This window comes from Squalius cephalus (assembly GCF_949319135.1).
Source record: "Squalius cephalus genome assembly, chromosome: 4".
In the NCBI taxonomy this organism is placed as follows: Eukaryota; Metazoa; Chordata; class Actinopteri; order Cypriniformes; family Leuciscidae; genus Squalius; species Squalius cephalus.
Window position 1 is genome coordinate 42,065,771 of NC_137125.1, and position 15,278 is coordinate 42,081,048.

General features: G+C 39.1%; 2 protein-coding genes across 6 annotated transcripts in view; one reads left to right on the top strand and one right to left on the bottom strand.

The window, feature by feature from the left end:
• apaf1 (apoptotic peptidase activating factor 1) overlaps window positions 1–8,843 on the bottom strand; it is a 45,506-nt gene extending 36,663 nt beyond the window's left edge. For 3 of the 5 annotated variants that reach the window (XR_013821107.1, XM_079869800.1, XM_079869799.1), the window contains exons 1-15: window positions 8,676–8,816; window positions 5,479–5,699; window positions 5,207–5,396; window positions 4,923–5,120; window positions 3,831–4,020; window positions 3,599–3,711; window positions 3,167–3,298; window positions 2,637–2,875; window positions 2,372–2,539; window positions 2,166–2,297; window positions 1,941–2,054; window positions 1,612–1,796; window positions 1,383–1,509; window positions 1,181–1,306; window positions 843–983 (exon numbers count right to left, since the gene is read on the bottom strand). Coding sequence is in view for 4 of the 5 variants with exons in the window: in XM_079869800.1 (XP_079725926.1) it covers window positions 843–983; window positions 1,181–1,306; window positions 1,383–1,509; window positions 1,612–1,796; window positions 1,941–2,054; window positions 2,166–2,297; window positions 2,372–2,539; window positions 2,637–2,875; window positions 3,167–3,298; window positions 3,599–3,711; window positions 3,831–4,020; window positions 4,923–5,120; window positions 5,207–5,396; window positions 5,479–5,616 (2,193 nt within the window). In the remaining variant the exon portion in view is untranslated. Of the gene's footprint in view, window positions 1–842; window positions 984–1,180; window positions 1,307–1,382; window positions 1,510–1,611; window positions 1,797–1,940; window positions 2,055–2,165; window positions 2,298–2,371; window positions 2,540–2,636; window positions 2,876–3,166; window positions 3,299–3,598; window positions 3,712–3,830; window positions 4,021–4,922; window positions 5,121–5,206; window positions 5,397–5,478; window positions 5,700–8,675 lie in introns of all 5 variants that reach the window. The other 2 variants (XM_079869801.1, XM_079869798.1) reach the window with 2 other exon arrangements.
• Window positions 8,844–10,482: 1,639 nt separating this feature from the next.
• Window positions 10,483–12,182, top strand: avpr2l (arginine vasopressin receptor 2, like; the record flags this gene model as incomplete). Its single annotated transcript, XM_079868850.1, has 2 exons — window positions 10,483–11,329; window positions 12,048–12,182. The coding sequence occupies 2 exons, from the start codon at window positions 10,483–10,485 to the stop codon at window positions 12,125–12,127; spliced, it is 927 nt and encodes a 308-aa protein (XP_079724976.1). The 3' UTR covers window positions 12,128–12,182.
• Window positions 12,183–15,278: the final 3,096 nt, after the last annotated feature.

Consider the following 15,278-nt stretch of genomic DNA (forward strand, 5'->3'; position numbering starts at 1 on the left):
AACTGTCTTGAGTTCAACACATCTGCCGTTACATTCTCTAAATCTTATTTCAGGTTGTTTCTTTCGCGCCTCATGCAGAGATATTCCACGAAATGCCCCTTTTGTGTTCACGCCTTCACTGGGTGGGGGGGGGGGGGTGCTCTCATTACGTTTTTGACACCCGTGCGATCACTGTTTTCGCACCCTCAAACGAATACAGCTAAACTGCAGACTCCTGCTGTTACACTCCTACAGATCTCCCACAATTCTGTGAACATTTCACAAGCTGTAAGAATTACACGGCTGCCCCGTTCCCCTCCTCTGCTGTTCCGAGTGAGCATCCTACCAGCTGTCACTCGCATTACTCATGTTCACCAAATCTGACTCTAAATGTGGAAAGAGGAAATGAATGGAGCAGAAAAAGTGCAGATAAGGATTTAATTATCAAACACTTTGGAGCAAGACTAACACACACGCGCTATGCACCCGTGACTTGAGGCGATTTTATTAGAATATTTATATTATTATTATAAATAGACTCGTGAACTCATTGTTTAAGAGGAGTCCTTGGAGGGGTTACTGAACTGACTCATTGAACCAATCATGTCAGACTCTAAAAGGAATAATATTAGTGTTACAAGCGCTTAAGGTTCATTAGAATAATTACTAACAATATTCATAAAATGTAGTCAAGAGTTTCACACTCACAAAGGTTTAGCAATAAATGAGATGTAAAAAACACTAGTAAAATGATTTTAAAAAAATGAAATTATTTAATTATTGTTAATTTCTAAACTACTAAAAATTCTAAAGACTGCATTCAAAAGTAAGAACAGAACTCAAGAACTCTAAAAGCATCTGACCTTGGTGTTGGTGAATTTGTCGTTTGAGCAGGTGGCCAGCAGGACACGTCGGCCTGTGTTGGTGAACTGGCAGTGGTTTATCTGTTCCTCATGTTCCTCCCCAAACACTTTGATAAGAATGCCTCGCTCAACATTCCACAACTACAACACACAAAACACTTCATTCTCCCGACTCATTTTTGAACAATGTACACACAGCACTTTGTAATAGAAACCATATGGAGGTTTGGATTGGAACGTGAGGTTGAATATTAAAAGAATCATTCTGGAGCCAACTGTTGCCCTACAAAAAGATATTGACCTACAAATAAAATTGGCACGGAGACAAACACACTGACCTTAACCTTCCTGTCACTGGAGCAGGTTGCTATTTGACGGTCATCGGGGGAGAAGGCACAGCACAGAACTTCTTCGTCATGAGCCTGAAGCTCCAGGAGTTTCTCTCCAGAGGTCGTTTTAAACACCTAATGAGGACAAATAGGCAAATATTTTGCCAGTCACATAAAACAGCACAGTGTCAGGACACAAACAGATATTTACCCGCAACGTCTTGCTGGCCCCACAAGAGGCTATTTTACTCCCATCTTTGGAGAAGCAAGCATAGTAGACGGACCCCTGGTGAGGATGCATGACCAGCCGGGACAAACTGTCCTGATTATTTTTGTTCCTAAAGTGTCAAATCAAAATCTCATTTACTACACACTTTAAATCAAAATCTCATTTACTACACGAAAGCCACTGTATGAGGCAGTCTGAGAGGGATACATACACCCAGTCCAGATAGAGCTGCCCTCTGCTGGCCCTTCTCTGCGCTTGCATCAAGGCCTGCCTGTAAACCTCAGAGCACGCGGGCTGAGACAGAGCCAACTGCACTACGTCAGGAAACGGCCTCTGTTCCAGCTGATGTCCGTTCAGAGAGAGGAACTCCTGAAACTGCAGTCTCACCTCACTATTCTGTGTGGAAAACATTACAGGCCTTTTTATACAAATCATTGCATTCTATGGCCATTTCTTCTTTCCAATAAAAATGTAAATCATTTCTGATCAAAATGTACAATTGAGGAACATCAGCAAATCTAACTCAAAGTGTATAAATACCTCTTTGTCTAGAATTTCACCATATTCTACATAGTCGTTGATGAGATGAGCAGATCCCATAACCTGAGCTTTTTCTTTGACCCAGTCCAAGGAAAACATCAGTGAATAAAGCTCCTAAAAAAAAGAAAGGAAAATTTTATGTTAATAATGCAAAGTAATCATTAAAAGATCCTACATAAACTCCAGAGGAGGGAAGTGTTAGTGTAGGTCATACTGTAGCATTACCTTAGACAGTCCCGCTTTAGCCATGTGGTACGGGAGGAAGTGGTACCAATACGAGCACTCTTTATCTCCAGATCTGGGTGGGCTTTCATTATAGAACTGCTGGTACTGACGGACCATCTTTTTATGTAGTTCCTACAGGAGAAATGAATTCAGACCATGTTCTTTGGTGTTCTCATTTAAAAATAAAACGATGCAATATAACTCACAGCAATTTGATCACGATTCTGTTCAGTGAGAAAGTCCAGCTGAAGATCATGAAGGTAATAGAGATACGGTCGCTGGTTACAGTCCCGAAACAGCAGTGATTTATTCACAAATTCCTGTAAGACATCCTCCACCTCCTCCAACTCAAGACCCCACAGCACCGACAGAACCTGCATGACAGAAAATAACGAATAAAACCAAAATAAACTTTGAATACAGACTAATATAAAAATAAGCGACAATGAGACATGAGATTTTCTGTCTAACCTTCGCAGGCACTTTGATGTCTTTCTGCATGATGCTCAGGTCTCTGTATAGATTTTGGTGTTCAGGCTCCAGAACCTGCAGGCTGGCATCCATGGCCTGGTCCAGTGCTTCATAGTCATAGGACGATGACTTACGGATCCGCTTGAATTGCTTCCTCTGCAGCAGCTTAAGGTAATAGCTCCAGCGTTCAGGGAACTCCCTCAACAGAGCTCCAATCAGAGAAACCACCAAAGGAGAACCTAAAGGAAGGAAACATTTACAACAGTCTGGGGTTTAAAGTACTTCAGTGTTAGTACTTAATTCTATGGCACACAGTAGTAATAAAGTACTGTTATTCAAATGAGATAGACCGATATAGGGCAACGATGATTTACCAAGTCATTAAATTTGTAATTTTATTAAAATTAGACAAAAGTGATTTCAGAAACATCATGATGTGAACATGACACTGCGATCATAAGGTGAGGTAGAGGACAATGAGCGAGTGAGAAATGCAGTGATCACATTTAGCATAAAAAAGCGAGTTGTACCTTTACATTCGCTCACAATGCTGCGGGCCTGGTCTGGAAGTTTCTGTGGTTTCCCATTGACATACAAAGCAAGAATTTCCAGGGCTTTATCCTCATCTAGACCGTTTTCAACGGGCACTTCAAACCTTGTACCTTCACAAAAAACAAAGCACACAGAAACAGGATGAAACCTAATGAATTTTGCAAGATAACAGCAATAATACAGACAAAAGAACATTTCTCTCATAACCTCATCTGAAAATAGCTTATCTCCAAGAGTTAATGTAATTAATGTAATTTCATTTAGTGCAGGATTTGCCTTGGATTCAAAACTCAGACGCAAGCAGGCACAATATCCACCAAGTCACTTACAAAACTAGACTTTTTAGGAATAGCCTCTCACTGTGTCAATCAATACAATGCAAACTGGACACACTAAAATTAACTACTCACCGCTTACAGAGTCAGTCAGACCTCGGTTTCGCGTGGTCAGAAGAACTCGGCACTGAATGTCAAAGGACCTGAGAGCAGAGCTGTCCCAGACATCGTCCAGAATCAGCAGGGACCTGATGGATGTACATAAGAGGAAGCAGCTGATGTCAAAGGAAAGGCAAGCATTTTTAAAAATGTAAATTTTTATTCTGAAGTGTTATAGTAAAAGAGACCTTATGAGTCCAGCACTCACCTGGGGAATCTGCGGAGTATTAGGAACCGCAGGCGCTCTTTGGCCTCCTCCACAGAGCAGGGTGGTCGATGACTGGCTTCTGAACTTTGACCCTGCTCCAATCGGAAACATAGAGACTGCATCCTTACTAGCAGGTCTGCCCGCTCACATTGGCCAACAGAAAGCCAGTGAATACCATCTGGAAAACACTCTAAAGAAGAGAAAAAGACATCAAATATGGCCACTTTTAGCCCTGTGGGCTTAAACTCAAAAACATACTTTCACTCTAAATAGCTTATTTTTAATTGATTGATTCATCCACTTATTTTCAAACAAATACTGGGTCTCATTCACTAGCATGCGTACGCAAAAATTTGTGTGTGAAGTGTGTACGAATGATTTTAAGATCAAAATAAAATAAAAAAACAAAAAAACAAGTTATATTTCATCCTAACATGACTAAATATATTAAAGTATGTTGCATTAATTGTATTAGGCAATATAATTCATATTTAAAATTATATAATAAAATTATTAAATATAATTTCATTTAATCTTAAATACACAATCATATACAGTTAAAGAGAAAGAAAAGCTGCATTATAGCTACAATTGTGAGGTTTCTCTGAATCACAGGATATATCTAAATAAGATATAGCACACGTGTGTACAGCTGGCTAATGAGAGGTCTGTAATCTGGGTCTGTATAAAAGATATTTGTGTTTGAACTGGTGAGAATGGCACATTTGACACTGCTAGAGGACGGGGTGAGAGCACATCTGCAAACAGCGGCAATTTTGACGCGAGTGATGAAAGGATGCAAGGAAAACGTGTGCTGAAAGCCCTTATATGGAGATGGTTTGTGCATGTTTTATGCAAATGACATTCTAAATCACATGTGTCAAACTCCAGTCCTGGAGGGCCACTGTCCTGCAGAGTTTATCTCCAACCAGCTCCAAAAACACCTGCCTGGAAGTTTCTAGTAATCCTGAAGACCTTGATTAGCTGGATCAGGTGTGTTTAATTAGGGTTGAAGCTAAACTCTGCAGGGTTGTGGCCCTCCAGGAACTGAGTTTGACACCCCTGTTCTAAATACATAAGTTAACTTATTACCCTTAATGAGGGCATGGTCTCGAACAGCCTCAGCAGCCATCACAGACTTCCCTGAGCCCGCCATGCCAAAAACTGTAACCCAGCCTGGTGTCTTCTGCAGCTGGTACAGCTTCTGCCGGATCAGGTTCAGCAGAGCGGGACGGCTCACAAACACCACGGGTCTCTGAGGCACCCCACCGTCACTCAGAATCGCCTGGACTACAACAAAAGCAAAAACTCTTGTATCTCATACTTGCCTACTTCAAAGACAAGTTCATACATGTCCAAGTGGCTAAAGTGCTTACCAGAGGGAGACACTCCATCAGCAAAGCTCCTCTCTCCCTCGGGGCTGAGCAGAGGCAGGTCACTGTGGAGGAGGTTGGCTAGATCTCCGTAACTCTCTCTGATCAGTGCATTGTATAAGGAGATGTATGCCCTGTTGTCTTTCCTCAACAGCACCTCGAGCAGGGCTGCGGCCTGCTCTCTTCTAGTGGCCTGAGGAAGCAGAAATAAAGAAACTTGACTTGAATTCCTTCTTTATAGAAGTAAAACAGCATGTTTGAACACCACAACAGACCTTGTTAAGCACCATCGCTTCTTCATCATTCGTCAAGACGCCATCGCTGACCATGTGGTCCATCAAGTAGGAGGCTTTGATGTCCTGCTCCAGAGTGGCTTTGGAGCGCAGCAGACAGCTGCGAGCACGTTCCTCCATCTCCACATAAGCTGCGGCGCTCTTCTGAACAACACTGCAGTTGATTGAGTGTTACTTAGCGCAACAGGGCAGTCTGCATCAAACTAAGTGGGAGAGAGAGTACAAATTAGGCATTTTATTTACTCAAACAAGGGCCATATTACAGACAATAAAAACACCATCTGATCGGTTTAGTTATCATGGTGATTTCTGTTAAAATCTTTAAGTTATTGCATTTTTGAGATCCCTAATTTAAGGCCTGTTCACTCCAAGGACAATAACTAGAGCTACAAAGTTGTGATAACCATTACAAATCTATCAGAATAGGGAAGTCCACGCCACAACTACATTCACTGGCCAATTTGTTGGGTACACCTTGCTAGTACCGGGTTGGACCGCCTTTTACCTTCAGAAATGCCTTCATTCTTAGTGGCATTGATTCAACAAGGTGCATTTCTCAGAGATTTTGGACCATACTGACATGACAGCATCACACATTTGTTGCAGATTTGTCGGCTGCACATCCATGATGCGAATCTCCCGTTCCACCACATCCCAAAGGTTCTCTATTGGATTGAGATCTGGTGATTGTGAATGCCATTTGAGTAAAGTGAACTCCTTGTCATGTTCAAGAAACCAGTTTGAGATGATTTGAGCTTTATGCTGTGGCATATTATCCTGATGGAAGTAGCTACCAGAAAATTGGTACACTGTGGTCATAAAGGGAAGGACATGGTCAGCATCAATACACAGGTAGGCTGTGGCTTTTAAACAATGCTCAATTGTTACTAAGGGGCCCAAAAAGTGCCAAGAAAATATCCCTCACACCACTACACCACCAGCACCAGCCTGAACTGTTGGATGGAACCATGCTTTCATGTTGTTTACACCAAAATCTGCCGCTACTATCTTAATGTCACAGCAGAAATTGAGACTCATCATACCAAGCAATCTTCTAATTGTGTAATTTTAGTAAGCCTGTGCGACTTTTAGCGTCAGTTTCCTGTTCTTAGTTGACAAGAGTGGCACCCGTGTGTCTTCTGCTGCTGTAGCCCATCTACCTCAAGGTTCGACGTGTTGTGCGTTCAGAGATGCTTTTCTACAAACCTCAGTTGTAACAAGTGGTTATTTGAGTGACTGTTGCCTTTCTATCAGCTTGAACCAGTTTGGCCATTCTCAAATGATTGTGTTTGGAAAATCAGCAGTTTTTGAAATACTCAGACCAGCCCCTCTCGTACCAACAAACACGCCATGTTCAAAGTCACTTAAATCAACGTTTTCCCCAATTCTGAGGCTCAGTTTGAACTTCAGCAGATTGTCTTGAACCGTGTCTACATGCCTAAATGCATCAAGATGCTGCTCTGTGATTGGCTGATTAGATCTGAGTGAACAAGCAGTTGAACAGGTGTACCTAATAAAGTGACTGGTAAGTGTATAACAACGGTTTTATTAAGGAACGGTACTTTCAGAAGGATTTAAAGTGGTAGAACAGAATAAACCATGTATTTGCGTGTTGTGTGGACAAAATATTATGGATTAATTTATCAATATAGATCTGTTTATATATATAGTTCCTGTTGTGAACAGGCCTTTAGAATGTCATGTATCCACCCAGCCAGGTCCATTTGGAAATGGACATTTCAGGCAAAACCTGCCCCCTAAAAAAATGTAAAAGCTATAAAGGAATAGTTCCAATACTGGCTTTTGATTGGTCAGCACAAAATCCACTAAATAGTCAGTCATATTTCTGCATAGCAATGTTCAATTAAGCCAGGCACCATCTTTTAACGAAGGATGCCACAAAGGATGAACTTTCATAAACTAACATTTCATTATTATTATTATTATTTGAGTGACTGTTAACATTTAATACACTTAAAGGGATAGTGTATCAAATTAAATTTTACCCTCAAGTTGTTCCAAACCTGTATGCGTTTTTCTTCTGTTGAACACAAAAGATGATTTTTGAAGAATTTTTGAAGAATCAGACAGTTGACAGCACCCACTGACTTCCATAGTAGGAAAAATATTATCTTTTGTGTTCAACAGAAGAAACTCATACAGATTTGGAACAACATGAGGTTGAGTAAATGACAATTTCAATTTTTGGGTGAACTATCCCTTTAAATGACAGCATCTGCACCATAATAACTGCTTAGCTCGCTAATTAGGTTGTGTAGAAACGTTCAATTAAGCCAAGCACTATTCTCCTAGCGGAAGAATGGCAAAAGGATGAATTTGCTTAATAATAAAAACAATTATTATTAATAATAATAATAATAATAATAATAATACCCTTCATAAATAACTGTTTTACTCAATCATAACCGACTGGTGAACGCTAGCTGCTAACGTTAATTGTTCTAAAGCAACGTTGAATTATTAAGCCTGGCACTAGGCTACTGATCGGGAGGATGCCAAACGAATACATTTGCTTAAACTAACTCTTATTAACAACACAAATTACCCTAAATATTTTAACTGCTTTATATAAAATATGGGACTTGGTAATAATGGCTACTACAAATGCCAAGCAGGATATTTGTCTAACAACTGCCTTTAAACCCGTATAAACAAACTTAACTTTTTTTTTACCTGGTAGTGCATGACAGGCCTTATCAAAGTTATGAATCTGATAACAGGTCAAAATATAACGAACAACATGAGAAGAACGCTAAACAAGTATTATAAAGTAAACCAAAACTAAGACTTCATTAACATACCGAGACAATAAAAATACAGGTATGTTTTTACAGTCTATGGTGTGGACATACTGTTAGGTAAGTTACTTACTGTCATGTCACTGATTAAGAAGCAAAGACGGTCTGTCTTAATAGTGAATAATTAATGCTAACATTGGCGTGCGTCTAGAAAACGTAACGTTAATATATTACTTCAGAGCCTATTAGTTGAGAACCTACTAGGACGCTCAGTAAGAATTAAATGTGTTCGATATGCGTAATTTATAGACTCAGGTGTGGCTCATCAGCCCATAGTAGTGATTATTAACTGACTTCCGATCAGTTAGTTAAGACAGGGAGAAAATCGAAATTAATTTTAAAAGACATGCATATACTTACAGATACTGTGCTTCGCGGAGAAATAATGGGACATGACAGAATATTTCCTGCTACACTGAGACCAGTGACGTTCAGTGAGACATTCCAAAGAAATCCAGTTTTAAAAGCATTCCAATTGTCCGTCCCTGAAAATGTGCGCTTCCTGCTTTTTGACACAAACAACTTCCCCGGTGCGCCTTGACCAATAGCGAAACGCCATGAAGTCACGTGACCTGCTGAGGTAATTCAGAGTTTGATATGACTGTAACTAGGCAGACAAAACACATGGCAGTAACTTCAGAATTAACATCGAACATCATTTTTTTCCCTGAATAAAAAAGGAGTTTATTTTTGCTTGGAATTTCATAATTTAGTCTTTCAAATTGACTAATGATAAGAATGTTTTTATGTATTTATTTTTAATTGTACAAAACACAATATATTTTCTTATTTTATAATAGCCTACAGATTATAAAGATTTACAAATGTCGATGCAAACTTTGTGCAGCAGCCCATAATCCCATTATGCTTTGCACTGAAAAACATGTCTACTCCAATACAGTATAGAAAAATAAAATCTAGAAATAATTCAGAAGTCATACATTGCAGCTTATTAAAGCCTCTTTAGTCAAATCAAATATCAAAGTCAGTTCATTGTCTGCAGTGTTTTCTTGTATAAACACTAAAGGCTGAATGAGGCTTCAAAGACAGACTATACTTCATTGACCTCAAAATGTACATAATGAAGTGAAATGCTTAAGAATTCATAAGAATATGCAGTTTGAATATGAACTACTGTTAAATGAGGCTTTGGTTATGAATCTCTCTCTCTCTCTCTCTCTCTCTATCTCTCTCTCTCTCTCTCTCTCATTACAGTTCATATTGGTCTATTTGTGATTTTAGTTAATATTTTAGGTTAAAATATACACTCAGTTATGTAATATACACTCAATTATACATTCGATTTATGTATTTAAATTGCATTTAGATTAGACGGTTTTAACATTAATGTGATGCATATTTGTCAGTCATACACAAATGAAATGTGCAAGCAACAGGTGATTTCTGCACTCCAAAAATACGGCAAAGGTATCATTATTTGCATCTATTTGATTTGATCTAAATAATCATATTTTCAAAATGCATTAGAATATCAGTATAAATCTGTTCATTGTGAGAGAGAAAAACATTCAGTTAAAACGCATGAACATAGCAATTAGTTGAAATTTATGAGATTGACACTATTCGGATTTATCGATGATAAACCTGGTTATTGTGTATTTAAAACACATTCGGTTTTAATATTACAGAAATCTTACCTGGTTCAATTAATATACATCACATTAAATGCATTAGTTTATGTTAAAACTGCGTAATTCCAATGGATGAAAATTATATACGCAATTCAAATAAGTCTTTAAATTAGGCCTAAATATTTTTGGAGTACGAATGTACAAGCTTACATATATTGCAGATGATAAGGCTGGTTCTTTTTTCAAGTAGGCTATTTAGAGAAAAATGTCATGCTGTCAAATACACATTTTTTATCTCTTTGATCTTGGGCATTATGGGAAGAATACAGCCATCACTGACCTCAAAAGCAAAATTTTCGGGGGAAAAAAATGATTTCAAGTGTTTATTTAACCCATTATTTGATGTATGACTAAATGCCTGACGTGCGTGAACACAGGTAGTGGCGTTGGAGTCTTGACCAATTTGTGCCATAGCGCACCGCGCCGTTTGCGTCAGTGCTCAACAACTGCAGGAGTCAAACGCCCTAAACATAACAAATGAACTAGTCAGGTACTAAGGTAGGATTAAATTAACAATGGCTGATAACCTTAATTGCAGCAGCGGTAACTTATCCAGTGCGCACGAGGCGTTTGGTTTATCCGATGGACACTTTGCGCTCGTGAAAGCTGTAGTTCTGGGGTCCATTTTCGTGCTGGCAACATTTAGCAATTTATTCCTTCTCCATGCCCTCTGGAAAAGACGAAAAAGACACACTCGAACTCAGCTGTTTCTTCTGCACCTGTGCCTGGCCGACCTGGTTGTCGCTTTCTTCCAAGTCCTGCCGCAGTTATCCATGGAGATTACGCACCGGTTCAAAGGCTCCGATCTGGTGTGCAGATCAGTTAAGTATCTTCAAGTGGTCGGGATGTTTGCGTCCACGTATATGATCGTGGCCATGACCATAGATCGCTATCACGCGGTCTGCAAACCCATGGTGTCGTTCTTCAGGGGGTCTTTCCGCAGGTATGTTGCCATAAGCGCCGCCTGGCTCATCTCACTGGCGTTCAGCGCTCCGCAGATGTTCATCTTCTCTCTCCAAGAAGTTGAGAAGAACGTTTTCGACTGCTGGGCGACATTTATTGAGCCTTGGGGAGGCAAAATATACATAACGTGGATCACTTTATCCGTGTTTGTTCTGCCAGCCGTAATCTTGATGTATTGTCAGATAAAGATATGCGCAGGGATCTATTTCAACATGAAGAGGAAAGCCTTGCAGGGCAGCACAGGTGATGGGCGCTCCAGCACTAAAGGGATATCAAGCGCAATGCTGAAGACTGTCAAAATGACTTTTATTATCATCCTGGTGTACACCCTCTGCTGGAGCCCATTCTTCGTGGTCCAGCTCTGGTCAGCTTGGAGTCCAAGCAGTGCACCCACGCAAGGTAAGTCAAAGCTGTCCAAAAGTCACTCTGAGATGCTTCTATTTTTGTTTTACATGATTTAATACAACATTTTTCGATACAAATAATTAACATAACAGTGAGTGTAAAGTTGCATTGAAAAATTAACAAGATGACTAATTATTAAAATTGCTTTTGCTTTAAGGACAGCAGCATAAAATAAGTTTGTGTAAAAAAAGCATGATCCAAAGAGCATCTTGAAAGTCAGTGACGGACATCTGACCGTCTGTAGAGTTCATATGACTTTTTTCCTAAAACATTTAAATAGAATACAATAGTTTTGATGTAAATTATATAATAATGGCATTATGATATATGGTAATATGATAAATAAAATACAAATGATAAGATGCATTTCACAATATGTTGGAATATAACCACAAAGTTATGATAACAGATGTGACTAAATGACCATATGAGCCATCACATATGTGCATATGATTACTCACAACCATTCTGTTGCGTTAACAATCTATTTCCCCACAGCTGCAGATATACAAGATAGCCATTAGTAAAACCATTCACTGGCCCACAAAGGACCCGATCAGATTAAACTGCATTATGTTTCGGTTGCCTGCAGACACCAGATGGTGCACACAATATTTTTGCACAGAAAAGTTCCACGTTTGAACACTTCCTAGGTGCAATTTGTTATTTTTGTCTGTGATTCTTTATTTACAGTCTCATTTCTGTGCTACAGGGCCAGTGTTTGTCACTATCATGCTCCTCGCCAGTCTTAACAGCTGCACAAACCCATGGATCTACCTGTACTACAGCTAGAACCTCAGAGACAACAAGTTCTTGCTGCTGAAGAGTGCATGAATATGGTGTCCGCATACACCAATTTCTCTGCCATTTTTTAATAAGTGAAGTGATTTTGGCTATGGAAAGTTGTTGCGTAAATCGGCATGGTCATTTGTTTCAATGTTTTTTTGTTTTTTTTTAATCTACTATTTGTACTGCTAAAGAGAATGAAGGAGATCTGTTCCCTTATCATGTTTGCACTAAGCTGTAAAATGTAAGTAACTGCATATATTCATAGAATGAGGTTTCTGACAGATGATATGGGTAATGGCACCTCATCTTTGTGCTGTAAAAATATGCCCTGTGATTTACAGGTAATGTACCAGTCTTTCTGCACTAAGTGACTCACTAACATCATAAAGTCTTGTATCAAGAAAAAATGGCTCCCATTTAAAGAAAATCAAGGTATGATTACTGTAATTATTTCCCAGCATGTATTAAAAGATATTTAGCATTTGTGTGATTATACAGAGCAGACAAATGAGCTGCATGTGATTGTCACTTTGATTGTATAGATCTGGTCATGTTTTTCACATCTTTTGTTTCATTTTTGAAACACTTTGTATGACCTTACCTTATCTATGTAAATTAGAGATTGGCCTTTGGTCAATGCAATTCATTTCATTGTTGTTTTCCATTCCTCAGTCATTTAAACAAAAATGCAAATGAGCTTGTGCATAAAAAATTCTACAGGATTAAAATTGTGTGACGTTTCCATTGTCACTGTGATGACCTCATATTTTCACACACACAAATTTCTTTGTACTGCAAAGCCTGTTTTCTGTGAAAGTCACTTCACATATTTTGAAACCCGTTTGAATACCTCAATAAAGCTAAATGAAATGGGAATGTTCCTTCACAGAGAAACCCGGATTCATACAAACAGTAGGTCAAGATTTTCAGCGATCAGTTTCATAATCATATTTCCCTCCAGGAATTTCTGTCTTCTATTCACCTCTGTTCCCATAAATAATAGAGCAATTTTGAATATTTAATACACCTAATATAGTTCCTCACACATTTGGAGTTTAAAAGCAGACCATCTTTTGAATGAGGAATCTGTAACGGGTTTAATAATTCCAAAAATATGTATTTGTAGATATTTATTTTAATAAATAAATAAATCAGGGCCATAATTGTGCACTTATAGCATATATATATTAAAAAAAAAACATTTATGCACCAAACCTTCTCCTTTCATTTGAAAAACAATGAGGTAAATTAATGCATTAAAGGGTCTTGATGGTCTTAAGCAAAAATTCTGATCTGAAAACGTATCTAGGCCTTATTGACCTACCGAACGACACAACTAAATTTGGTTAGCCTTTTACTGCACAAACACTCCTTGGATTAAAGGCAAAATGAAAGCCTAAGGCATCTGTATCCAAGGTAGCCATTGGGAAATGGGATTAGAGCATTTTTAGAGGCACACTCTCAGAAAAAAAGGTACAAAAGCTGTCACTGTGGCGGTACCTTTTCAAAAGGTACACCTTTGTACCTAAAGAGTGCATTTAAGTCCCTCAAAGGTACATATTGGTACCAAACATGTACATATTAGTACCTAAATGGTACATATTAGAACCTTTTTGAAGGGTACTGTCCCAGTGACAGCTTTTGTACCTTTTTTTCTGAGTGCAGATGAAAAGCGGTGGAGACCATTCGGTGGAGACCAGGCCGAATGGTGTAAGGGGAGGCAGAAGTGAGAATAACATAGCATTATATGCCCTTCATCAAATACAATGCGGTGTAAATTATGATATTAAGGAAATGGCTTCTGAAAAAATATGAGTAATAACATAATTAGATCAGATTTTGAAATTGAATAGACATCATATAGTACACAAAGAACAGGGGCTATGAAACTGTAAGGCTTATGTTTAGTTCTATTATTTCATTTGAGTTGAGGGGTATGTTGAGGGGTATGTATGGCTGGACTTCCATCATGTGCAACTAAACCTCTACAAATGATTCAGAATGCTGCAGCCCGTCTTGTCTTCAACGAGCCCAAAATGGCCCGCGTCACTCCTCTGTTCATCTCTCTGCACTGGCTACCACTCCCTGCTCGCATCAAGTTCAAGGCATTGACGCTTGCTTACAGATATATCACAGGCTCAGCTCCCTCCTACTTTCACTCGCTCCTACGAGTCTACGTCCCTACCAGACGCCTACGATCGGTCAACGAGTGGCGTCTCGTGGTTCCATCACAGAGGGCCACAAAATCACTTTCCAGAACATTCTCATTCACAGTTCCATGCTGGTGGAACGCTCTCCCCACCCTCATCCGGAATGCAGAATCCCTGACAACATTCAAAAGACAGCTGAAAACCCATCTCTTCCGTGAGCACTTAACCTCATAAAAATAAAAAATAAAAATAAACGTTCCTTTTCCTTTAAATCCTCGCTTGTCGGGCTTATGCTACTCTGAACAATGCCTGAACTTCGTATTTTGAGCACTTCTTGTGTTGTTTTTTGCCTCTTCACGATGACTCGCTTAATTTAGTCCTAACTTGTAAGTCGCTTTGGACAAAAGCATCTGCTAAATGACTAAATGTATGTTTACATGACAACGGTGTACCAAAACCGGAAAAAGTTTTTCCTTTGCCGTTGCGTACCGATGACTCCGTTATCAAAACGATCTCTGTTCACACGGATCTGCAAAAACAACTAAAAACACTGTATTCTGCATGTCGGGCCAGTACTCGGCGACGTCACTTTGTAAAGAATTGCTACGCAACTATAGACTGAACACGTAATACGCATGCGCATGTCGTCACCGTTTTCACAAATTCACGTCTTGTTGTACATTGAGGCGATAACGATATCGTTTTAAAAAACTTCTAAAAAAATGATGTCGTGTAAATGAACGGCTAAAACGCATAAAAAGTTTTACGTCTTTAGTTGAAAACGGTGTCGTGTAAATGGTCCCTTAGTTTGGTTTTGTTACTGTATGTTCTTGTTTGCCTGTGTTCACAGTGATTGTTAGTTTCCATAGTTACTCATTCATTTCACACCTGTTCTTCTTTCGGTTGATTAATCTTAAGCCCTTACTTTCCTATGTGTATTTAAGCCCTTACTTTCCTCAATCCATTGTTCGGTGTCATCTTTAGTTTACGTTGTGTGTATTTTT